Below are 27237 nucleotides of genomic sequence, written 5' to 3'. Positions count from 1 at the left end.
ATATATATATATATGTAAAATAATATCTAAAGGATTATCTACACGAGGGAATGGAGATTGCGAAGGAACTTGTATTAACTCTCAAGCAAAATAATAAGTCGCATGTTGGATATGGATTGCAAAAGGAGTGCGAAGCTCTTGTTGGGCACATTTTACAAAATATGGTCAGATCCCAGATGCCTCCTCTGCACGCTGTAACGAAAAATAAGGAAGATTCTATTAGATTCAAAGAAGAAGGTACATTTCTTATTTCCCATACGTACTGTAATACATTCTAACGAACAAATTTTCAGGTAATCAACACTTTGTGATGGGTGACGATCTGGAAGCTATTGAGTGTTACACTCTGAGCTTGGCATATGCCGATAGCGATGAACTTATGGCATACGCACATGCAAACCGATCCGCTGCTTTATATAGGAAACAATTGTATAAGGAATGCCTGATAGATATTGACGCGGCTTTGTCTCACGGATATCCAAAAGAGAAACAGAAAAACTTGAAGGACAGAGGGGATAAAGCGATAATGGAGATAAAAAAGTTGCTGCGACTAGACTCGAAGGATCTTGATGATCAGAGAATCGCGAATGAATCATATTTATACGACAGTATCGAGAGGCCTGTTACAGAAGACATTGAACACGTAGAGAACAGGGCAATGATGATAAACGATCAAGGGATTCCGCAGAAACAAGGCACGGCAACTAATGAGAGTTATCTTCGTTATGCAACGAAGATCCCTCCGCGGAAACCGAGATATTTGCAAGAAGAGAACTTCTCTAAGTTAATAAACGGCCCAAGCCGAGAAGTTCCCGCTGTTAGTGATGGTGTCACGATATCCTTCTCTGAGAGATATGGCAGACACTACATAGCGACACGGGAATTTAAACCTGGTGATATAGTCAGCATCGAAGATCCGTATGCACACGTTATCTATGAAGAACGGTGAGCTATTAATTAAATTGTATTGTTTAAAATTTATTTGATTTGTTATCTCTATCTGTATTTTTCTATATATCTGCATTCTTGATTTGAAACAGACAAAGAAGGTGAAGAAATCATTGTAAGAGATGTAAGATCGTGACGCATCAAATATATATATATAGCACAAGTTACTTATAAACTTTAAAAGTTTAGATAGTATTTGATGTGATGACTATAAATCTCTTCTCACCTTCTTTTACCTTTACTTTCTTCTTAAGCATAAGTGAAAAACTACCGAGAACTGATTCTTATAATTCTTTTTTTAATCTCTTAAAAAATGAATAAGATAATTTAATAATTTTTTAAAATTATAATTCTATCTAAAAATCAATTAAAGTCTTAAAAAAAAATATTAAATATAATACTACGATCACAAAATGTAGTCAACTATGTAAGAAAAAACAAAAAAAAGGTGATTCAAATATATTCATTTATAAGAAAAGAAGTTATAAACATAGGTAGTTTAGTTTTTTGTGATTTCACAACTACATTCTCCTCCTTAATTGTAGAAAACTTGTATACTCGTTGTTTATAGGTATTATACACATTGCCACTATTGTCTAGCCAGAAGCTACAATCTAATACCGTGCTCAGAATGCCCGATAGCTCAGTATTGCTCTGAGAATTGCAGGAAGCTGGCGTGGGAAGCGTGTCATAAAACGGAATGTCCAATTCTAAAGTTGTTGACGAACTTGCTCAATGTTGACAAAGATAAAATAAGAATGATTTCGAAGATCATTCGATTACTGATTGTAGTGACCGAGAATGGAACTAGAATTAAAGAACTGCAGCAAGATATGAAAATTGCAGAATCTAATTCAGGTATACGTCTATCATATACAAAATATTAGTATATTGGAGCGTTGATAATCACACAATTCTTTGATCCTTTCTATTGCAGACAATAGAACGGCAGGATTTACAGATACTGAGATATTAGACAGTTTTAGTGCCCGGTCCGCACTGAGCCTGGCGACTAACATGACTACGAGACCGCTGATCGGGATCAGCGCATTCGCCTGCATCTCGGCCCTTGCGGTAATCCTCTTAGCTACGCAAACAAAATTTTTTCCTAAGAAATATGAGATTGACGATTTGAAGGATATCAGCGAATTTTCCGAGCTCAAATTTTGCGCCAGTATAATGTTTCGTGCTTGTGTAATAATGTCTTCTAACTGTTTTTCAGTGAGTTTCCTTTTTCGTAATTATGATTTCATTAAATCATTACTACTTGGACATATTCTTTATGTCTTTGAGAATATGTTGCTAAGGAAATTATTATATATAATTAGTTTTTCTCCCTCTTTCTCAAAATGTAGTTATATATTATCCTATAGATACAACAAGAACCAGGAATTGTGTCGGGTTCGGGATTATATGTGGCTCACAGTCTATATAATCATTCTTGCGCACCAAATACTTTTCGACATTTCGAGGGACTGAGCATGATCACGCGTGCCTCAACACCTATACATCCCGGAGATCAAATATTCACGAGCTACGGCGGTGTTTACTCGCATATGCCACGATCCGAGAGGAAGCAAAAGATACTGCAAGATTATTTTCTCGATTGTGATTGCCCAGCGTGCAAGAATGACTGGCCGACGTATAATGAGATCCTGCGAGATCATATTGGATCTATCTCCAAGAATAAGCAACTCGTGGAAAAACTGACACCTTTCAGGGAGAGATTACTCGCAAATATGTACGATATCGAGGCGGTGAAGGCCGTTCTAGATATACTATACAAGGAAGTTAATAAACATCCATGTGAAGAAATACTCCACGCGGAGCAGTATTTAAAGAGCTATTATTTGGGTAAATTTAAATAAATCTTACAATTGTAATGCTTTATGCTTCAGCGTAGTCTTCGTACGTCTGCTTACTGATTTTCGCTTTGATGATTCCTTGCTCACTACTATTCCCTTGATTAATATCTGCCGCTTTAAGTAATTATGTACTTAATTTTGTTTTTCTTATTACAGTAAATAAAACTACTTTCAACAGCAATTATTGATACAATTTTTTATAAATGGCTATTTCTTGCTTTGCTTATTGCTTTATCACGCTACAATTGCGGGACACAGCAGTAAATACAAAACATGTTCTTTTGAATTTCAGATCCATGAACTGTCAAGAAATATTAATGGTAAGATGACAACATATTGTTCGAAGAAATATTCTTTTCTTCAGAATATTATAATATCTAAACGTTAATTTATTATTAATGAGACAATTTGCATCACGATCGTATGTGAAATATGCACAAAAGAAAATTCAAAGTAAATTTTTTTCGATAAACGTATAAAACTTTGTTAAACTATTATAAACATTGAATGTTTAGATAAAACAGATCTACCTTATTTATATTTACCTGTAAAATATTACGATATCCTATCATAAATCATTGGTTGTCAGGAAGGAATTATATCAAGGAAAGCCAAAAAACGATCTAGGAAAATAAACAATATAACACGATTTGAAATAGAAAATACATTAATAATTACTTATATATTTCATCGTAATAGGCATTCAATATGACATGTTACAATCGGTATTTAACAGTGTCGGATAGGAAAAAGTTTTAGGGGCAGTGTTTCAATTTCTTATTCTGTGTGTACACTATACATTACTTTATCAAAGTAAAAAATAATTTACAATGCGCGTATCTCAGCAAGCTCGGCGTCGATTCGATAAAATGAAGTATCGTTAATAGTATTTTACACTTAGCGATTAAAAATTAAAATTCATTTCAACACCGTAGATATACTTTTTTAGCTTTTCAAGCATGGGACACACACATGTGCGAAACATGGCAATACATTATGCTTCAAAGATTAAAATGTACTCAATATAGATTTGTCAATAAAATTGCAAAAAAGTTTTAGAGGACGTTAAAAACTTACCTATATAGATTAAAACTTATCGCACTAAAAGGATAATGTTACCGCCAATATATATTTAGAGTTAAGATTATTATCAATTCAAATTTTGATCACGTGTATTATTTATATATATAAAGAAAACAAATTAATGCGATCAAAAATGATCAATAAAATGATAAAAAACAATCGTGTAAAAATGTGACAAGAAGGGCACATTTCCATCAGTCTGTTGCATTTGGGATTCATTTTCATTCAACATCTTAAGAGATTATCGGCGCATGTGTGTGATTAACAAAAACTGCAGTTTCCGGAATATAAATTATTCCCATGACAATCCTACTTGAGATCAAAATTATATAATATAATTGGTACTCCTGCAAAAAGACAAGCTACGAAATATATCAATTTGCTGCGAAAAAAGCTATATTGTATATATATGTAGTATGTTTTTAAAAATTGATAAAGTATCAAGAAACGCATTTTGCAATAGTATCATTAAAGACTATTCATGCGACTATTACGTTCTAGAAAAAGACTGCGGATAAATGCAACAATAAAATAACTATGTCAATATTATGTAGTACGTTAAGCGTTCCCGAATATTCGAGGAATCCCTCGAACGTACGGTGACACACTCTTCGGTAACGCGAAGAGAGAGGAAACTTAACGATTAAGCAACATTGATAAAAAATATACTTTTCAACGCGTTCTCCCTACATCATGGCCATCGACAGGTTTTACCCTTCGATTAAAGCCACGCTTAATCTCCTCGCTTGTTCGTCAAATATATAACTCTACTTAAGTAGCTACATTTTTTTGATGTTCAAAGCATCTCTATCGCATTATACTTTTGCGAAAAACTATAACAAGACGCTTAAAACGTTTCAAATACTGCGGATACTGCGGATGTGTCGCATGTCTTCAATAATTAAAAAAATATAAAATAACAGTAGATTTAAGGCTGCCACAATTCATGGTTTGTGATGTGTTTCATCATTCTCCCTATCTCTCAGTAAACTATAATCCTTTTTAAAACTCTACGATTATACTGATTATGTAACATGCACCAGAGTTCATTATTAAATTAATGAACAAGTTAAAATCGGCCATGCAAAACGGTAGGTTAATCCTCGTGATAAAAATCGTTTAAATTTATTCTAAAATTATATTTTTTGATACGATATTCTTGTCTTCTCATCAATAATAAAAATTTAAAAAATTTTACTTTTAAAGAAAGCATAATGAGGATTTGTATTTCTTATATCATAAATAAAATATTTTCTAGGCCTATTTTCGTTAAAAATCATTGATTCCCATCAATTCCAAAAGCTATTCATTTGGAACACTTTTAAGTGGAATACAATGATGTAAATGTCAATGAAAATGCGTAAAATTCGTATTAAAAATTGATCACTCGTCGCTCGCGCGGCGCAAGTGATTATCGCTGAAATGTTGCATAGAAATCTAATTTCTTAAAAAAATCTACGATATATAAATCCTATCTATATCGCCGCTGTGTACACGTTTATTCAGTAAAAGTAACTAATTATTGATGGCTCTTGTAAATGGAGCACGAAATCGATGCATGGTCAGCATGGAAAAACGATATGGAACAGGCCTACGAACCGACTTCTTCTGGCCTAGCCAACGGCGCCTTGGACCTTTCTGTAGTAGTAGTCACTGTAGTCGTGGTGACCTCCAAATTGGCCAAATCCGCGGCATTAATCTGGAATATTTAAACAATTATCTATCGCTCAATAGAGATGTTTCTTGATAGAAAATAGTAAAATCTTCCTAGTTAGTAATTAAAAGCTTTACATTTATGTTAATGTTGTCTGTTGTTTGTTAATGAATATCGCATGAAGGGAAGAGCGAGGAATTAATTAACAAAAATAAATGAATGAAAAGCTGATGCACTTAGTAGCAAAAGATCAATTGGCTAATGGCGAACGACAAGGTACTAAAGCATAAACATGAGATTATTATCGTGGTAACGGCCGACACCAATTAATTATAATTTTATATTCAGTGCCGTTTGCTGACCTCGACGTTCGGGGGCAGAGTGATGGTAGCGTGTGTCGTTGTTGTCTCAATACCGCTGCGTATCTCTCGCTCTACTGTAGTGCCTACGCAATAAAATAAGTGCCACAAACAAAAAATAATGAAAAAAAAAATAATGAATGCAAATAACGTAAAGGCAGAAGAAATAAAATGAAAATTATCGAAAGGCAAAGACGAAAGATTAATTGTATGTAATGTTCCAAGTAGCACATGTTGGTCTTATGTGCGTTTCCTAAATGGTTATAACATTTTAGACATACGTTTAAGAAACGTATATAAAAACATATATGAACCATCATGTGCAACCTGAGGTGTGAATTGTAGTCCGTCGTGTCTGTCAATTAGTGATCCTGAAAAATCAGTAATATACATTGATATAAAAAAAATCTCTCACGCATTAAACCGTTCGTATGTAAGAAGCTATACTATAAAAAATACTCGAAGATCAATCTCTTTACGAATTGTCAATCTGGCCGATGATCAGATCTAAATAGAATAATAATCACTTTAGAGATCTAGATCGATTGCGATTTCACTCACTGTTTACGTGTTGCGTTTCGTTCGCTTGACTCGTCTCGACTTCGCCATTAGCGGTCGTGCTATTCGTGGTTTGTGTAACCACAGTGGTCGTTTTCACCACTAGGGACTGATTTTGAGTGGCTATCTCGGAAGTTCGTGAAGTCACCTCCATCTTAAGTCCTGCCAAACGATTATGGAGATCTTCGGAAGATGTCGCGTTTCTGAAAAGTGGACTGTTACTGCCAAAAAATGGCAAGTACATCGAAATGCTAGTATTAATTAAACATAGCGGCGAAATAAATTATCAAGCCATGTAGTATGTTCAATAATACGTTTTACAAATTAAACATCTATGTACATGAAGTGATATTAATTTAAAATTACAATTCACTAAACTTACAATTGAATTCACTAAACTTAAAATTTATTGTACATAAGCAAATAACAAATTAGAAAAATATCTGATGTCAGCTGAACTTACAGCAAATGATCTTTAACACTGTCGATCGTAATATCTCCGATAGAACTTAAATCCTGACGGTCGTCTTCTCCGTTTACATCTATACTACTTGTAGCTGGTCGCAGCGACGGTTCCTTCGGAGATTCTTCCTCTCCAGCTAAAAGACATGCGTTCACATCGACACTAAACGGCACTATTACGAATAACAACATTCCCTACTATGTCGTTAATCGACATAAATGGTAGTAATGGTCTGACATAAATGGTAGTTGTGATTAGGATCGAAACACGTGGGTAAGCACACATGTATATGCGGGTTATACAAGGTATGCCAAGCGGTTACACATATACACAATCGCGTTTACACAGAAGCCGATGGTGTATTCTATTACGATGTGTAAAAAAATATATCTGTCTTTTTAGATCAGTGGTCGGGTTTCGTTACTATTTTCAATTCAATTTTCATTGCACTGTCCTTCCTTCCCCGTTCGCGTTTTAATGAGTTTATTGAATATGAGTCATTAAGACTTTTCGACACTTTGCTTCAAAAGCAGCTAAAATTGGGCCGTAAGTTGTAACTAAATCTGACCACTGCTTTAGATTATTCACGTCAAAATATATGGATTTCTAATACTCACTGGCACTTACTACGCCATTTTCCGTAATAATTCTGTTTGCCGCCGTTGGTAGTTGACTTTCCTGCGTCTCCCCTTCGGTTTCAGGTGCACCTTCGACAACACCTTGCTCTTGCGCAACTTCGTTAGTATTTACCGCAAACGATCTGGCGTGCGGTGGTAATTTAAGCGCGCAATGCGCCTTTGTCATCTTCGCGGTCGACAGAGAAATTCGTTGAAGTTCCGAACTCGAGTGAAGATACAGCGCTTCTCCAGCTTTTGTAAATATTAAGGAAGAAATACCACTAAGAGACAAAAGATAAAAGTTAATTCTCAAATATGTGACGTTTAAGACGCAAGATATAAAAAACAGAACTAACTTAATGTCCTCTCTTTTGATTGCAGCAGCATTCAACTGTCTTCTGAGTTCCGGTATACTCAGCACCAGACAATCACCAAGATTCGTTAGGCAAAGCAAGCAAGTTTCCTCGTGAGTTCCTGCTGGCTCGACGTAACACGAGAATTTGGCGAATCCTGTTTTTCGTACCCTGGACCCTTCGTGAGCGGTCAATTTGTACTTGCAATACGGCTTCAAGGACGGAAGATTGAAAATCTTGAACTGTTCTTCGCTAGCAATTACGACTCTGTGTGTGGAAGTCATATCAGGTCCAGCCGTCACGCCCTTTTCAGCTTCATAGGGTTCCGGCAACGGCACGCTGGATCCATCGAGAATCGTGATCGCAATTACGGGTGCACGATGCTTTAATTGTATTTCTTTGCCCAGTGTACAGTTGACGTCTTCTTCCGTTCTCCTCACACCGGCTGGTATAGCTAACGTGAAGACGTAAACCGTGCCGTTGTTGGTGCCCGCCCAAAGTGTGGGTGTTGTATTTTGTACTACAAATATTTTAAGTCATTTTTGTGATTTGTCGTTGACATTATACATATTTACAAAAAGATACTAACGGCTAATAATGTAACTTCTGGCAAAGTACAAGCACCGAACCATAGAGCCTAGAGCATCGTCAACTGGTCTCGCTTCCACTTGTCTCTCCACCGGTTTTAATTCCGTTGGTGATGGGTCGCCACTCGGTGAAGAAGCAACGCTGCGATTATAGTTTAATAATTACAAATGGCTTTTTCTTCGTAATTTAATCTAATATTTTGACTTAAACTCACCTGTCTTTCTTTTTCTCCGGTGCAGGATTTCGTGTAGGACTATTAGCATTTGCTCGACGTTGCGAACGTCCCTTTCTCAATCTCCTGAAAGATTCCCTAAGAGATTTTTTGAAAGACTTACGTCGGGAAATAGGAGTGTCACCTGCACCGGAAAGATCTGTAAAACATTAAAATAATTATATTTATTCAAGATATTGATATAAAAAACAAACTAATTTTACACAGAAATGTCTGTTTTGGGTATTAATGTAAATATTTTTCTTTCACTCTCTCTAGATAGAGAAAGAGAGATTTATCTCAATTTGGAACTACATAAAAAAAGTTATTATAATTTAAAATAGGACTATTTCCCAACAATATCTGAAGTTGCATCGCTGAAAAAAGTTATCTTGTTGCAGATTCACATACCATTTGGATTAAGCGTGCATTTGACACTGACAGCTTTCGATCTGGTGTAATCAAAGACCGCAAGTCCGTGCGCTGTTCCAGCGGCAAGTAATCCCCATTCGCTGTGTAACGCTAATGCCGTAACGGCGGCTGGTGGGTACAACTGTAGAAGACTTTGTGGTTGAAATCCAACCGCGAATGATATACTCGTTGTTCTCGGCGGCAGATGATCGTGACCCTTCCACACAAATCCGTCGCGATCGTTGACAATATTCATTATTACGGCTTTTATCTCCCTATTGGTCGGTTCCGAGGAGATGGTAGCAGTGATAATGTGTCCAGCTGTACCGGCGACCACCAACGTCGAGGATAACGGACAGAGGAGAACCTTTTTCACAGCAAGTCGCGGATCATCAGAGTATGGATCGAAGATTCCCACCTTCTTGAATGGCGGCCACTCATCTTCGTCGTCCTCTGGAGGTTGCTCGAGAACGTCCAAATGCTCGCCAGTAAACAGGATCGACGAGTTGTACTTGTAAAGAGGGGTCAGAGCAACGTCGGACGCATTCCAGAACCTAACAGTGCCATCCTCATGTCCAGTAAGTAGCAAATCCTTGTTTCTAGGCTTGTCAGGATTCGCTGGCTTTTGGCAGAGGATCATGCCACCGTCGATGGGCCACGACTTGTCTGAATAAAGATGCTCGGTCTGCGCTTTACCGGCTGCTACGATCGCTTCCCAAAGTTCTTCGGGTACATTAGGCACATGTTGGGAACAAGTCACCTATAATATGAAAGAGTTTGTACCACGAATCTATTATAATTTTGTTACTTTTATTTCAATATACACACCGAACTCGCATGGAGAGATACTAGATAGGGCAAAGCCATCATCTTCCATTCGGGATTGGTCAAATCTATAGCTACTAATTCTTCCTCAGCCAATACTATAAGTGCTTCCGGACCGATAGGGTTCTCATTGTTCTCTTCCTCCTCCTTAGGGAAGACGGTGAAAAAATCGATAATTTTAGACGTAAAGTCAAAAACTAAATGTTTCTCCTTGGTCATGACAGTGATTGTATGTCTGTCTCCATAACTGGCGCGTTGCATACCACCGGAGAATAATACGAGCTCGCCGTGTCTATGGAAAAGCTCGATTGAATTCGTGAAGAGATGAAAAAGGGAGATATATTATACATGTCTGATCTCGAAATTACTTACTCCGCGGTAGGATACACGAGGATTTTGGTGACGGCTTTACACGGAAACGGCCCGTAAAGTGTCGTGGGCTCCGGCACGGCATCGCTACCAGGGCTCCAAAACGCATACGAACCGTCGTTGTGTGACGAGACAAAGCGATTCTCGGATATCCAATGGACCGATTCCAGCTGTTGCGTGGAGACGAATGTCTGCGCACGCGAAAACAAACCCATCAGCTGCGCGTACACGTTCCACCAAAGACCACCAAAGACACAAACGACAATCAGAACGAGCGATACCATCTCACAATTCGTTCTTAATCCTGCTGTTCCATTCGACTCCATTTTAATCAATTGTCATTTTTTAAATAGCCACAAAAGTTATTAAATTAAGACTAATTATATTTTCAATTTATTCTTTAAAATAGTAGAACTTTTCAGAATAAATAGATACCCCTCTATTACAGATATTAATATGATAGTCTCTATAAGAAAATATATAAAAAAAGTATAGTTTTTAGAAAGAGAGAGAGAGAGAGAGAGAGTTTTAATCTAATAATATTCATATCTAACATTTTTTAATTCCACGAATTCATCAATTCTCCACACATTTACCTTAAATATATATTTCTAAAATAAGATAAAGACAAATCTTTATTTAATGATATCACATTAAAAAATGTAATAATAATTAATTTAAACTTAATTGTGAATATATATTAGAAATAAATGGGCTAGCAGGATTAAATACTGACCCACACTGTGTGTTGTTTTGCGAAAAACATGTAAGCATTACAGCGTGTGACTATTGCATTTGCCAAAGTGTACTTGTGTATACATACAGATACAATGAATATAAAGGCTTACCTGCTGAGCTCCTGGAGTAGCTTTGTTCCACAATACCATCAAACCTCGATTATAACCGATCAGGATGTTATCCGGATGCCCTGGTTGCTCAGCTATGGCTTCGACCGCTCCTGGATTTTTCTTGTAGTCTTCCGGAACGCTATGCAATACAAAACAATTAATGATCTTACACAGAGTAACTCGTTTTTTCTGGTCTTAAATAATTTTTAATTTAGAATTTAAAGTTATTATATTCTTTTAAATATAATGCTTTTTTTAATGATATTACGACTGTTTTAGAGATAATCAGATTGATCAAATTTTGATTTATCCTATAAAATTGCGACAATAAAATCTTCTCTATAAGATTGATGATAAACGACGAAGTAACTTCTATAATTTTGTTGGCATTTATACCAAATACAGAAGATAAAAATTTAATTAAATTATGATAGATAATTTAATCTAATTGTTTACTTCTGCATCACAACATCTTGATAGATAATATTCTCCGGGGTGACGAAAGTTTTCAAGTTCAGCAAATAGATGTTGCCTCCTTCCGTTCCTAACAAGAGATGTTCCCCACTAGATTCGAGACACATTGCGGAAATCTTTTTCAATTTCCCTTCCAACGACAATGTCTTCGTTTCCACCACGGAACTTCTGTTAATCTCCCATAAATGTAATGAATTGTCGTCACATAAGGACACCACGCGACCCTGTAAAGTACGATACAAAAAACTGATCATAGAATGTTAATCGGAATGAAGCATTATATTTCATAGGACAAAGTATATTCTTAGAAGTATTTTTCATTTAACTCCTACAAACATTTTTTCAAAAGATGTTCCAAGCTTTCTACAATTACTATTTTTTTCATACATATTTTTAAATATTTTATTTAACATTTTATTCGACAGAATAAACAACAGTTTTAACAACAGTTTTTATCTTCGAAAGTCAACGTGTGTTTCTGATATGGCGGAAGTAATAAAACGCCTCGCAATAAGATCAACAGCGGCTGCTGGCCTCTCCTACCTCTATTATTACACGGAGAAAATACTCGCATAATTTCATGATTTCTCACAACTTCTCAACTCTCGTACGTTTTCTATTTTGCAACTGTCACGCGCAATACACAAAGCGACAATTCACATCAAACGCAAAATCAGAGAAATTTATCTATACTCCGTTTTCAGTTTTGTTTATAATTATCAAAAAATTCTTTGGAAAAAAAAATCCGTAAACATTCCGTAGTTAGAATAATGAATTGTTCTTCGTCATTAAATAAATAGTAAACTTAATTTACCTTTTTTGCCAAGCATTTAATAGATTAAATACTAAAATATCGATTAAAAGTCTGAAAAAATGAAGACTTTAATTTATAAAAATATATATAACAATTAAATTCCGATACTAAAAAATATCATTTTTCAATTTTTTACAATAAATACTTGTCTATTCAACCAAAATTCAATAAAAAAAATGCGCTAATCGAATATTTTAATTAAATTGTGTATTTTATTTGATCTTATGATATTGCAATTTAATCAATTTTTTCTAAAAATTAATAAATAGTCACAAACTTGAGATTATTTGTTTCTTTTATAAGTATCTCTTCTATTTAGCACAAAAATTTTTGATTACTGTATCCAAAAAAAGTTAGTTATGAAAAAAGGTCAAAATAAATAAAAAATCAAATTTAAAATTAAATAAAAAGTAATATTTTAGATCGGTATCATATAGACTAGCTGCTATCTTATCGGCTTCAAAATTTACTTGGAAACGCTTATCGTGATAACGAACGTCTGTGCTTATGCCGTTGTGCGATCGTAAAAACTAAAAATGCGATTTAATTATCAATACATTATTTTGAATAATATTATGAAAAATTATATGTATATCGCAAGTAAGTTATCAACTAGAGACAATTGTGCAAACTTATAGCTCCATATGAAATATTTCAAAAAGTATCGTTATTTATTTTTAGTTATCATAACAAGCCTCTTAAACATCTTTAAAAATGCTCGATTAGAGACATATTAAGATAATTTCACTAACGTCATCACTACATTTGCTAAACATTGGCAAGACGCATGTCTGCTGGTTAACGGTTAATTGACCATTCGGAAGTGCAAAGAAAGTCTTTTTCCCACATTTTACGTCGTGGCTTTAATTGCATTTCACATTAATTGCGCCGCACCGTCGTGATGTCGTTGCACCCGTATTATTTATCAGTACACGCGTGCGTGAGCACATTGTACGGTGTCGCACGGGATTATGCAACCCGCTGGCAATCGTATAAGCGGAACATGGTGTCGCATTACTGTCGGTGCTATGCGTGCAATTTTAACAGAACTAGGTACCGCGAGTTAGCACTTTTCTATGTAAATCGCGGAAAGAATAATTTTAAAATATAAATATATTTAAAAAGTACACGATATATGATACACATAATCATATAAACGATAAAAAAATGCAATAAAAATTAATCGGTAAAGTTTTCAATGAGATTCTCAAATCTTACACAAATTTGACAAATTTACATTTTTCAGGTCAGCACCAATAAACTGTTCAATCCTTGATATAAAAAAAAATAATAGTTCATAGAATTATGCGATAAGAAATCGATTTTGAAAATTAGTTACCTTATTTAATGTAAAAATACAATCGTAATTAATACATCAAATCTTACCTCATTGGGCAGCGCGACGATCTTCGTGACGGCATTCTCACCGCTTTCAACGGAATGTTGTCCATAGAACTCTACGCCTGGCCTTCCGAAACTGATGTTTGAGTCAAGGACTTTTTTCACAAAAGAAGGGATTATATAATATTGTATAAATATGTGACACGCTGACACAGGAACACGCCTTGCGCGCCCGAGAGAAGACCCTCGGACTTCGGATTTGCAAATGACCGATTTAACATGTTGACAGCGAGGATCATCATTCGAAGAAACAGCTGCTAAATATATATAAGCGCACGCTTTGCAAATTCTATAATAAATTCCGTGATGAACGACGCAAAATAATTATGCCATTGAGCTGTAATGGACAGTTGCATAACCGCAAATTCCTTTGAATGATTCTGAAGGAGATTAACCTGGATTTTACTTTTTAGTATCCACTTAAAGATCATAGAAGATTCGATAATAATTCGAATCTCTTTAAAAGCTTAAAGAAATTAATGTACATATATTAAAGCCAAAAAGATTAAATTTATATAAATTTTCTCTAATTTTTAAATAAGACCGATTAAATTACAATCATATCGAATCCTTAGACATATCTTTATTGACAAAATAATAAATTTGCGTAAACGTCCATTTATTTTGGAGATAAAATATAGAAAATTTGAAGAGACAATAAATCTGCACGATTCAATGAAATGTGTACCAAATCATTTTTTAAATTCTAATCTTTGTACATAAAGATTTTTTATTCAACTTAAAAATTGAGCGCGGTATACTCTATTTGGCATAAGATATCAACCTATTTTTTATTTTCAATTAGTATTTTCTGCGACCGCAATGGTAATTTACAAACGCAATTTGTTTTTCCTAACTAAAATAATTTCAATGTCCATTTTTTAAGGATCTATTCGAGCGCATTACAACGACACGTATCTACTGGTTTGTAGAAAGCCGTTGAATCTAAAAACGGAAACTAGATAAAGTATCGTCGTTTGAGCTGCTTCAAGTTACGGGAAGAGTTCAAGAGGTTTGTGATTAAGTTCAAATATAGTTGAACGTACCAGCGCTTGGAAAACGAGTACACTCGGCCGATGGTTTCACTGAAGCGAAGACTAGGTGTGTCGCACAGATAATCGTGTATACGTATGTCTATTGCGAAATAATAACGATTATCTGGTGATTACGTAGTCCTTGAAAGCATCTGCCGACGATGTATGCGCGGTTACGGTATTAAACTGGTATTAAATTGCAGACTCGCTGACGTGTTGATTATTTCACTACGATCTAACATCCCGTTTAATAACATCTACGAAGTTAAAAGCGCGTAATTTTCCACGAATCGACAGGATAATTCTCGGATCATATATAGTTTTCTTTACGTAGCTTTTTTTATCCTGTCACATTAAATTGTAATCAACTTCCGATTATGATAACGTATACTGTTCAAATATCGCATACATTTTTAGAAAATTAATATTCTAAAATATAAGTTTATAGCAAATAAATTTATAACATATAATATATCGTCGACAAAAAGATTATCGTAAAAAATATAAAGCTTAAAATTGTTTATATAAATATAGTTTTCTCTTAAAACATAAAATTTTCTGATTTAAAAATTGTGATAGATAAAAATAAACAACAGATCTAAATTTAGCGAGACTATTCACGCCAAATTACGATTTAAATTGCGTATCTTTATATAAAAACCAGAAAAAACAATTTAAATTTATCATTTGATATAAATAATCTAGAATCCAGATAAAAACAATACAAATGTTTGCTCCATTTACAGCTGTTATTTTGAAAAATTTTAAATTAGCGATAATCTCAAACTGTTACAATAGATGTAATAATTTCTAACTGATACAGGTTTGTTGAGATAATTTCTGCGTATACGTAAATTAAGCATTGACAAGGTCGAGAATCAAGATCAACAAAGTGTTGCAGAATCGAATTCGCGATGACCTTAATATTGTAAATTGCTGAAAACTTCAATCTTTCACTGTTCGACAGTTAGTGACCTTCTTAACGTAAAATAGTTACGAAATATCATATTCTCGCGAATAAACACGTAATAAAATTAGTCAGCAGTCTTTCGAAGTAAAACGTTTCGATCGAACGAACGCTGCATGTGCATTTTTCGTGAACAATCGATATCTCTTAACTGAATTCTGTATTATGCAAAACGCGGTTGTGTTCTCTTAATCGATGAGTTTAATGCGACAGTTGTCTAACTCGATTTTCCAAGAAGTTGATAAAATTAGAATTGAGAAATATGTATAAGCTTAGGTCGATTTTCCCGAAGCCGTTAAAGAAAGTAACTTCAATTAGAAACAAGTGCATTCACATAATGCGAGATTATTACACGCGAACACCATCGTGAATTCTAAGTGTGATTTAATATTTCTTCAATAATGCCCTGCTCCAAGCACAGTGCAAGTTTATAAAACATACCGCAAGTGATTTATGAAGTCTTTGTTAAGCAATCGCTCGCGGCACCACGAAACAGATTTTTCTTATTGTGGCAATAAAAAAGTCATAACAAGTATTTACAACCAACCTGATATTTATGACAGTAATAGCTTTCCATTTTATAGAGAATATTTATTTTCTGTTTGGGGTGAGTTGTGACTAAAGATTCAAAGCGTTCGTTTAAATAAAATCAAATGATAATTAAGTATTAAGCGTTTTATAAAAATCTCTTTGATAATAATGTAACAATTAATTTTTGCAACAAATAATTTAGACTATTCGAACTTGTACTTTTTCTCTTTCCAAGGAACGCAGCCTCTCAGAGGATTAATAGATCGATACGCGCGTCATTGAGTCCTGGCGGTTACGCCTTGGGACCAGATTATAAATACCAAACGGGAAGAAAGCGAGGAGGCGAGGAGGTAAGAAAAGCAAAAGGATACACCTTGATGGCGCCGGATGCCGTGCCGATGATCATCAGCCGCAGACTCGGATCCCAGGCGAGAGCGGTTGGCTTGTTCGGGAAACCATGCTGCACCGTCTGCAACGAATAAGATCTATTAGTAACGCTGATTTCGATCAATTTCCTAACGTCGTAAACAGAATTATGTTTCTAACTGTCTTTCGTGTAGCTTATTGCGTTTATCATTTGAGAACAAAGCAATTTGAAGTCAGCACAATTTCACACACATTATACGAAAAGTTTTCGTCAGATTCGTCTAAAGAAATTTTGTGATAAATATAAAACAATGTAAATATAGTAATTCTATTTCTAAATATAGTAATTATTACAAGAATATTAAAATACAATTAATTTAACAGCTATTACGAAAGCATAACAGATGATTGTAAGTTATATGAATTTGGAGAAAATCAGTAAATATATATATGCATTGTATATATATTATTCCACCACTAATATTTAGTAAATTATTTATTTTGATTTATTATATTATATACAGATATTCAAGTTATAATATTGTATATTATATTAACATATATTCTCCAAGTTCAATAGTTTATAAATTTACATACTTTTTTATAATTCTAACAGTTTCGTATATCGAATATGAATATCATGATAAAACAACACAGGATAGAATAAATTATTACGAAAAAAAGTAATTCGAAGAAAAATAACTGTTCCGCGTATTAGTCGCATTAATTTTAAATCATTCCCATATTTGATATAATTTTCTAATTAATGTTCATTATTATATTTTAGTTTTTCATGTTATTATTTCGGAATTTTTGCTTTCTTCTAAAATTTTAAGAACGCGAATAACGCTTTGAATTACATTCATCTCAATTTTTGATCATTCAGCATAATTAAGAATGGCACTGAAGTCTTGACACGGCTATTAATGGTTGATCTGGGTGAAAGTTGCGATGAGTTAGTTGACGCGAGTCTCGTGATGAGTCAGATTTTGACAATACCCGTTAATCGAACGTGGCTTATCGTGCCCGTTCATACCTACACGCGTGTATACGTCAGCATATGAGAAGATATACGTTCTGATTGCGGTAAATGTACCTTCGAAAATCAGCTAGCGGCTAATAAAGACTCGCTCGAGTGATGAAATATTGTTGTCAGTAAACTTTGCGTGGACCACGATTATATATTTCCGTCTCTTCCCACGGCCAATTATAACACTCGCGAGAATCGCGGGATACGCAAGTAACGTCCTAGAAACCTAAAATCTGCATACGTTCTCTCTCAAATCTAAATGTGTACGGATATACAAAATGATTCTTGAAATAAAGTTGAGAATCGGGAGAGCAAATGTTCCTTATCCCGGATGATTCTTGATCTTTCAACGCGTAATGATTTTATTTTGTATAATTAATTAGTACAGCGAATGAATAATGATGCAGAGATTCTCCTTGGACGGAAAAAAATTGTGTTTTAAAGCAATATATTAAGTACTAATAGCTATGAATGAAGATAAGACTTTCTGTGAATTGGTTGTGTAAAGTGCAGTAAATTATGTTAGTCATTTAAATGTAAATTTTATTTTCTCAAGATCTTTATCCAAAACCACAATAAAATATTTAATCTCTCTCTTTCACTAGTTCATATCATATAATAATTTTTCTGTACTGTAAGATTGCATAATGGTGTATTGCGTATTAAATGGAGTTCAATGTAAGTCTACATACATCTATATTTGTTTCAAATATTTCGAATTAATTTTATTTTACAAATTGACATAATTTTAGATAAACGTTTTAAATATAAAGTTTGAGTATTTAAAGAGAGAGAGAGAGAGAGAGAGAGAGAGAGAGAGAGAGAGAGAGAGATGCTACAAATGATGTTTTTTTATGAATTTATACTGAGCAATAGTATAATGTGTGATGTCCTGGTTTTAACTATTTATGTCAACCCACTACTATTGACTGATTTGATGTACACTGAAGAGGATCCAATTCATGGGATCGAAACATCTGTAACTGAATTTTAAATAGATTGAATTTAATCACACAAAGACCTTGTGTTGACTCACATTTAGCTACTTTTTCATATCTTTCGATTTATTTCTTGGAGCCTAATACTACTATTTAAAAAAGGTAGTGTGACAAATAAAGATTCTAGCGAAAATTTATTAGAATGTATAAACTCGACAAAAAGCAATATTATTCACATCTTCGAGGCAACACAGTTTTATTCAAACTGAGATTGCGATAAAAAACTGTTGTTGTCATCGCAAATTTTCTTAGACTAAAATTTGCAATTCATTCAGTAAATAAACGGTCGGTCGGTAAGGAAAGATTTTTCTACCTGAAACCAATAAATTCTCGATAAATCTTGATAAGAATTTCTTTGAGGATTTCGTTCCTGATTCGCTAATACAGCGACTTGAATTGCGATTAGAAAAACCCGGTGGTCCTGGACCTTAGCTCCAGAACCATTTCCATGAGAAAAGGTGTCACTACCTGCAAGTTGTACTAAACACGATCTTTACGAAAGATACATCCTAAAGAGAGTTAAAGCGAGACACTGCACTGGTATTCTGTGCAACAAAGAAACGCGGGTCCCTCTTAGCTTCTTTTCAGTTAAATTCGTAATGAAACTTGCGAGTATCAAATAACGAAGCAATTAGTAAGGAAAATTCAATAGTGAGAAAAATGCATTAAACTTCTTTTGTCTCATGATAGACTTAATAGCAACTACGATTAAAGGAATCGCGAGTAATTTATTATTATAATAATGCTTTAATATGTATTTAATATTGTTTAGTAACTTAATAATAATCTAATATTCCTTTCCTAAGATTTAGCACACAAATTTAAATAAAACTCAAATTTTTACAACTTTATTCATCTCTTAGCTTTTTAATGTCTAAAGAATAAAAAGTCAACCTTCTGCGATTTCGATGTAAATAAAAATATAAAAATTTTGCACTGGTTGCGAAATATTGATGTTGTTTACGACGTCAAATGAGGCTAAGCAAGTTCACGATCCGCGTGAGAAACGCAAATTGGCGAACGGTCTTCCCTTTTTCGATAGAATAAGACTTCTTCTTTTCATCTGTACCTTCTACGCTGGTTTCTCCCTTCTTTCTGTCTCCTCAAATAGCGCCAACGAACACCGATGAATGGACACTATTCGCATGTCGCTATTTTCGAACTGTTCGAATCATTTACATACCGAGGAGAAAAAAAATCGTCCAGACAAATATCAAGGTGATTGAACTGTACTTGCTTCACGACGGCACTAAAAACTCAAATATCTATTGAAAATTTGTTTATATCAAGTTCTAATAACAAAGAATTCTAATCCTTTCCGTCATATTTCAACTAAAAAAAATATATATATAGGTATAGGTATATTATTTACTTAACTTAAATCAGAAAAATGACATGTTTGAGGATTGATTTTTCCGATAAAGTTATCATCTAACATATAATATCGATTCAATGATGCAGTTACAAGTACGCACCCAAGTAAATACGAAAAAAGGGAAGGTCTTCGGGATCTTATCATATTTTATTTGCACGTAATGCCGATATGATCACTCGCTATCTGTACGCTGTTGGAGTTTTTCGTTCGTCATCAAGCTATTAAAGAATTAAGAGTTAGGTAAGATACACTGAGTACTCTAAGAATCGTGTCACATTAACTTATTAAATAATATTAACTTGTGTGTGACGTGTTAACAATATCTTGGACTATTTCATTCGTAATCATAACAATAAAATTAAAAAAATACATTAGTAGATAGAGTATTTTTAATATCGAAATATAAAAAAATTAATTTCGAAAATTTTAAATTAATATTTCGTAATATAGAATAATTTTTCGGTTGAATTCAAATGAAAATTTTTTCAAATAAAAATTTTTCGATAGAAAAATCAACAAGTCAACATTTCTGCATTAAAAAGATATTGCAAAATCTTAAAAAAAGGTTAATAACCAACAAATGAGATATTTTTTCTCAAAAGAGAAAAAATAAATATCTCATTTACAGAATAGTGTATAATGAATTCAAGAATATTATATTTTGACAAATCAAATTTTGATCATCGAATTAAAGAATGCAAGATTAAGAAATTACCATGAAAAATTTTTCAAACTATTCTCACTTTACGTGGATTTGTGGGATTAGCATGTCATTCTTTTAATATAAAAAAATAATAACGTATAAGAAACTGTAAAATTATGAAAAGTGCTACTGAAACTGTCACTATTTTTTTTATATTAAAAGAATGTGCTACATTTACAGATTCGACAATTTTTTCTCCATATACTTCGCGGAACTTCTTCAAGAATTCACAGCGCGGGGAATTAAATCGCTATAGGGTTTCACGATAATGCATACGACGTTACAGCGTCATCACGTCGAGTAAATGAATACCATGCATTAGGAATACTCTTAGTGGAAAGTATCAACAATTCTCTTTCGCTCGTATGTATTAAAAATTGCTGCTTATCATTTACAAGTAGTTTTGGCGAACAATAATTTAAAACCAAAACTGCTATTATATTCTCTGCAAATTTTATTTATAAATGACTTAAATCATTTCTTCGAAATTACAATTTAAGTAAATTTCCGCTAATTTGTGTTTCGTTTATAATCATAAGATTATACATTGTATAATGATAAAAAAAATAAACGCATTATTTTCGTATTTTTATAAACCGATAAATATTGCGTCTATCTACAGTTAAATCTCAATATAACTTCCTTTCTACGTAATGATTAAATTTAAAGTGCTTCAGAATTTTTAACGCAATAACGATGACATGTTTTTGCAACACAGGTGCAATATTGACTTGTTGATTTCCGCGTAATTCATTCGAATCGAAAAAGTCATTCCCAGTCACTTGCGGGACTGATAAGAGGTTTTGACGTTTCCTGCAGATTGCACAGACCCAACAGCAGGAAATTATCTGCTGTGAGGGCCTTCGCTTGCATGCACCTTGTATATATTCGTCTTTTCAAACAATTGTTCGATCGTATGTTTAATAGAGCATAGTGAAAAATGCAATGCCGCATTCAACAAAGATCGCGACTTCGTAACACTTGAATGGTTATTGTCAGCCAAACGCCGTCTGTTTCATCATTAACTAATAATTCGTTGAGTAATGGTCATTCCTTTGCCGCTTCTGTATCTTATCCACAAGTATGCTAACAATAAGAGGAGCAAATTCCTCGGAGACCAGCTCAACTTTTTACTAATCTTCTTATTAAACAATTCTATGTTTTTTATGAAACTAACTTTTGCAATGTTAACGATTTCATGGAACTCAATTCAGAGATTGATTTTGTATGGCAATTACAAGACTCTAGAATTTTAATTTTATTCTAATTTAATTAAAATTAAAGAAACTGTAGCATCTAAAAGATGTCTAATTTTCACTTTATAAACAAATTTAGTAATTAGTTTTATCGTAATGACACAAGATATCGTTCGTAATATTTTTATACAACAAAATATATTTAAAATGATTTTTAGGATCAGTTCTAAGTTGCACAACTGTGAATATCACTCTTATTGCTAGATATAAAATATATTACTTGTATCAATAAATATAATACGCAAGTATGAGCAGGCTATCCTAACACTCCTTGAAAAAAGAATTACTTTACAGCTTTTACTATAAATTTTATCAATGAAAATTTAATTAGGTTAATCAACTATTGCATCTTTAATATCTAAAAATAAATGAAAATTTGTACATCAAATTTGTACACATAAAATTAAAGAATATATTCATAGAAAAAAAGATAACAATAGACACGGTTATTTGTATGATAAAATACACTCGTTATAGAAATAGGTGAGCTATCGTCCAAAATTACCGTTATCAAAATCGATCAAATACTGAATACGTACGAAATCTGCAAATATTAAAATTCTTCATACATGAAGTAGCTACAAGAAGAATTTTCACATCTGTATTTCGGTAGCAAAGTTAAGAGAAAAATGTACTACAAATTTATTTTACTGTTTAAAACAATTGTAACGTTATGACACTCCTTCCTTGATGCCTTTCAAGTCGCATTCTTGCCATGGAAATTCATGCGGCGTTTGTGAGTACGCAAACACGTTCTGATGCATCAGATAATATGCTGTCGGCTTTGAAGCGTAGTCCCTCACTGAATATGCGACCGTTTACGATCGATGCACAAAATACCTGCGGTCAAATGAAATCGTGCAATGTGTTCATGAATAAATAACGCGAATTAACGAGCCAGTACAACATCTGAACGAGCGCAAATACTTTCGCGCATGATTAAATGTTTAAGATATTAACGGAGTAACGACATGCTACAAATACATCTCATAAAACACGAAGTTTTGAACGTCTGCCTTGATGAGAAAACCGATGGTGAAATGACACAAGATACATTTTCGACTTTTGACAAGATATCGAAATGTGTGTGTATAATTAGAGATACAATTGAAAAGCATAGATAATAAGAACAGGAAATAACAAACTTCATTGTCTGTCCTTTTCAATTATGTCTCAGGCTTTAAACTTGACTTAATAATAATGTAAAAAATTGTTTTTCTAGCTATGGTTAATCTAAACTAATGGTTTATAGTATAATGATTTTAAAAGTTATTCATTACAAAACTATCAGTTTCGTAATTAATTACAAATAGAAAAATACAATTTTTATCATCAGGCTGTAACCATAAGTTAATCAGTAAATACAAAACCTACAATATGTTCGCAGAAAGATTTTACGAAAGATATAAAAAAAAACTAAAAAAAACAATAAGCAAATTTTGTAAAAAATGCACCGTGTTGTGTATTCTACTTATCGGAAATTAGTGCGTTTCGCTAATGCCAGATTTCAACCAGCAATTTGTCGACAACGGTTCTTTTCAAGCAACGTAAGATAGACGTAATAATACTGACGCGGAATAACTCCATTATCCGGCACAATAAATCGGTATTAAGCTACAAATCGTATTGTCGGTACGGAATATCTCGGAATTAATGAAAAATCTACTTCTAACGTAATTCTCCGTGAAATTCAGAGTCAATTTTAGTGGAAATGTCAGACGAATGAAAATAAACAACTTTTCGCAAAGCCTCGGAAAATGTAAACAACAGAATATTATGTATCTTCACATTTGAAATACCTAGATCTTTGAAGTTACACAACTAAATTTTAATTTTAGACTCAATTAAAATATCGAATAACGCAATATAAACAAATGTAGATTTTTCTTATACTTGAGAGAAAATTGTACCAAAATTTCATGAAATGTAATTTTTTTCGACGCATTCTACACCAAGAAAAAATGTACTCAATTTTCAACTTTATAAACTTTGTGAATAAATAAAACATTTCTCGAATTGTGGACTCACTTATAGGATATTTCTTATTTCAATTTACATAAAAAACATTTTGCTTTTTTAATTTGTACAATTGTCATGTAAAACATCTTTCTGTATTTCTATAAATCAATCGCAGAAAGTGGCAGCGAGCGCATCTTTTCGAGCTGCGTGCTCGTATTGTGAAAATTGTGCCAGTCGCAGATGAGTAAATAAATTATGTTGCAGCGTGTATATGGGCAAGGAGCAGGGAAAAGAGGAGAATATACAGGCAGACGATAAAAAGATACTCCATTGGTACAGACAGTAACTTGATATAGCCGGCGAAACGAATCGCTCAAACCTGTCTGCACGAAGAGATTCACCGCTGTTTCCGCCGGTCAGAAACTGCAAAATTTTTCGCAACATAAACGTTGATTCATGTTTGTTGGAGTAATCTTATTCTCTCTGCTTCTATATTGTTTTTAAAATTGTGTTTCTAAATCCGTGTAGGGAAAGTAAACGCTTATATAAGAAGGCGTGCAGGGTGAGAATCGAGAAGTTGCTGCAACTAAATTACTCTTTTTGTAACAAGCAGACGAATGAAATAAATATACTCGTCGAAGAAATGGTTATTTTCGTTAACACATAATACTAAAAAAATAATGTACATTTGTAAAAATAAATCTTATAAAAAGATTAATCTATGAGAATCGTCTGATTACATGGCTCAATATGTTTTCAAAATGAATGACCATCCGAACTTGTAATCTAAGTGCTTTTGAAAACTATTGTATATACTTTTTAATGTTAGTGATGGTATCTGTGCCTTTGAAGAACTCCAGGTAAATTCCTTTCAGGAAAATGGTTGCCTGGAGACAGTCCCTTCTGTACATCATGTGTTGTTGAGTCATACAATCAAATTTTCGGCCTTTTGGTCTTTTCGTATTCATAAAATATATATTTTTCTTGCACATAGAGATACCATGTGTTGACAAAAATAAATTTTTTCTTCAGTATAATACTCCATTTATTTTATTTTACTCATTCATCATAAAATAACGGCTATTTAATTTCAATAACTCCGATTATCATTCGACGAGTATGTTTTGCTTTATAATGTTGACTTAACCTTCATGAAAGTTATTGTTATTGAATTTAACTTTCAAGTAAAATTCAATAACATCTTTCTGTAAGAAAATATATAGTGCTCGGAAGGCAAGAATACACGTGTGTAAAAATTATAAATTGATTATACAGTTTAGAAACAGTTTGAGAAAGGAATTTAAATTGGATAATAGTCGCTTAGTTTTTTTTGCAAACGTAACGTAATTTTTTGTTGTAAACAATCACCTACAGTGTTTTTTTTACATAAAAGTCGTTATTAATTACATATTATTGATTGTTATATAAATTATTGTAAATTATTAAGTAGTTGAGATCATTATGTACGTAAATTATTTAATATTTTTTTTATGTAAGAAATAAAAAGAATAAACATGGATTTTCTCGATTAATAAAGAACCAAGCTTCATTTTTTCGCTGGGATATAAAAATCACTTCGAGTAACTATTTCCGAGTTACAGAATTGAAAAGAAGTACTTAAGAATTATTTATATTTCGACTGACAGATGTTTTTGATTTATCATGCCACGAAGAAACAAAGTTCCCACACATGTCGCGTCTTAAGGTTCCACAGTTTGAAACTCGTCAACAAAAGTACTGAAAGGACAGAAAGTTTCGTTAGTTCGGAATTGAATTGAAAATGGATTTTCTTACACGCCACATGCATTTCGGACAGGCGCACGTGTTTCCCGAGCTGTCCGATAGGATTTCCGAACAATGTTTGCTTTTCTAAGGAGGGACGAAAATCCTACCAAGCGATTCATTCGAAGTTCCTCTCGGACGAGCAAGTCGAATGAGTCGAATCATTTTGATCAGATTGGTCTGGCAACATCGCCCCCGAGGCCCGACGTTCGTTTCTGCGCCCATTCGCGGCGTGTTTCGCACCGGGTGTGGGCGAAGAAGAACCTTCTCGCCGGGTGACGGGTACCGAGGGTCTGTCTCACCCTCTCCTTCACTCGCTCGCTTTCGCTCACCTTTCGAAAAGCGAAGAGATCCTTCTGCAGCTTCTGCCGCTCGGCCGTGGGCTGTTGGCCCTTCCCCCTGATGAACTTGAGCATCTCGATCCGCCGTTAGCCCAGCTCAACGTTGTACGCTCTTCTGTCTCTCTCTCTCTCGTGAGCACCACGCGAGAATATAGCTCGTCGCACGTCACACGCAAGTACCGACACGCACGTTTAACCGGCGGTCGCGCGTAATTAACGCATTATTGAATGAACGTCGCGCGCGATTACGAATGATTAGGAGATAGGACGCCGCGTTATTTACCGTCCAATCTCCGACGGCTATGTCGGCTATGTCGGCTATGTAAGCTATGTCGCGGTGAACGCGCGCGCCCGCGCGTTCCGATATAACGCCGCCCGCGCACGTCAGTGTCCCTTGTCTCTTTCGGGTATTATCCACCCGCGTCCGGCAGTTTTCCACCCCGCGCCACCGTCGCTCTACTCGCTCCTTCCTTCTCCCTCGCGCGCTTACGACACGACGTGCAACGACGGCCCTCGTCACGCTCGAGAGATCGCGATGTGTCAGCCGACTCGCGTGTATATCACTGCTCGCGAATACACCTTCTTTTCAAGGGACGCTCGGTCGGGAGTCGCGATCGCGGTCCAGAAGTCCAGATACGACGGGGCGGCGCCCAGGTTTCGCGGAGCGCCGGAGCGAAAACGTGCGATACGCGCGCAACGGAACGAAGAACCATCGAAACGAAACGAAACGCACACGGCACGGCACAGGCGACCACAGCCAAACGAAGGCGTGCGCGCGCGATCACTCCACGTCGCTCGCTATCGCTGATCGCGTCTCTCTCACTCTCTCTCACTCTCTCTCTCTCTAGTCTCTCGCGCCGCCGCCGTCCGCCGTCGTGTCTGGTCGTGTCGACGATCGGTCCGATCGGTCGGCGTCGACTTTCCCACCGAGTTTCCGTCAAGTTCTTTCGGCTTTCGGTCGCCAGTGTTGCCAGATAGTTTTCGTCAGGAGTAGTCGAATGGTGGCGCTCAAGTAACTCAAGTAGTCGATTTTGAAATTGGCTGCGTTCAGCGG

The 27237-nt window shown here is 34.6% G+C and overlaps 2 protein-coding genes across 10 annotated transcripts in view; one reads left to right on the top strand and one right to left on the bottom strand.

Annotated features, from left to right (window-relative positions):
• LOC108770887 (SET and MYND domain-containing protein 4) overlaps positions 1–5057 on the top strand; it is a 5366-nt gene extending 309 nt beyond the window's left edge. For 2 of the 3 annotated variants that reach the window (XM_018522640.1, XM_018522642.1), the window contains exons 2-6: positions 33–237; positions 294–945; positions 1520–1806; positions 1886–2169; positions 2322–3013. In XM_018522640.1, the coding sequence (XP_018378142.1) occupies positions 33–237; positions 294–945; positions 1520–1806; positions 1886–2169; positions 2322–2816 (1923 nt within the window). In that variant the 3' untranslated portion in view covers positions 2817–3013. Of the gene's footprint in view, positions 1–32; positions 238–293; positions 946–1519; positions 1807–1885; positions 2170–2321; positions 3014–3105 lie in introns of those variants that run through there. The other variant, XM_018522641.1, reaches the window with a different exon arrangement.
• Positions 5058–5123: 66 nt separating this feature from the next.
• Positions 5124–27028, bottom strand: l(2)gl (LLGL domain-containing protein l(2)gl). 7 transcript variants are annotated; one of them, XM_018522625.1, is made up of 17 exons: positions 27017–27028; positions 26175–26660; positions 16745–16842; positions 13827–13917; positions 11609–11850; positions 11153–11291; positions 10308–10522; positions 9939–10227; positions 9111–9870; positions 8703–8859; positions 8490–8629; positions 7904–8420; positions 7548–7828; positions 6931–7066; positions 6471–6688; positions 5913–5995; positions 5124–5595 (listed from the first exon to the last, which is right to left on the bottom strand). In XM_018522625.1, the coding sequence occupies exons 2-17, from the start codon at positions 26256–26258 to the stop codon at positions 5488–5490; spliced, it is 3558 nt and encodes a 1185-aa protein (XP_018378127.1). In that variant the 5' UTR covers positions 26259–26660; positions 27017–27028; the 3' UTR covers positions 5124–5487. The 7 variants fall into 7 exon arrangements, with proteins under 7 accessions (XP_018378127.1, XP_018378128.1, XP_018378126.1 ...); XM_018522626.1 differs by lacking the exon at positions 27017–27028 and having other exon boundaries at positions 6471–6670; positions 26175–27003; XM_018522624.1 differs by lacking the exon at positions 27017–27028 and having other exon boundaries at positions 26175–27002.
• Between the last annotated feature and the right edge of the window lie 209 nt (positions 27029–27237).

This window comes from Trachymyrmex cornetzi, unplaced genomic scaffold (assembly GCF_001594075.2).
Source record: "Trachymyrmex cornetzi isolate Tcor2-1 unplaced genomic scaffold, Tcor1.1 scaffold1376, whole genome shotgun sequence".
NCBI classification, from domain to species: Eukaryota; Metazoa; Arthropoda; class Insecta; order Hymenoptera; family Formicidae; genus Trachymyrmex; species Trachymyrmex cornetzi.
Note: the sequence above shows the minus strand (reverse complement) of the source record. Positions and strands in the feature narration are given on the sequence as shown.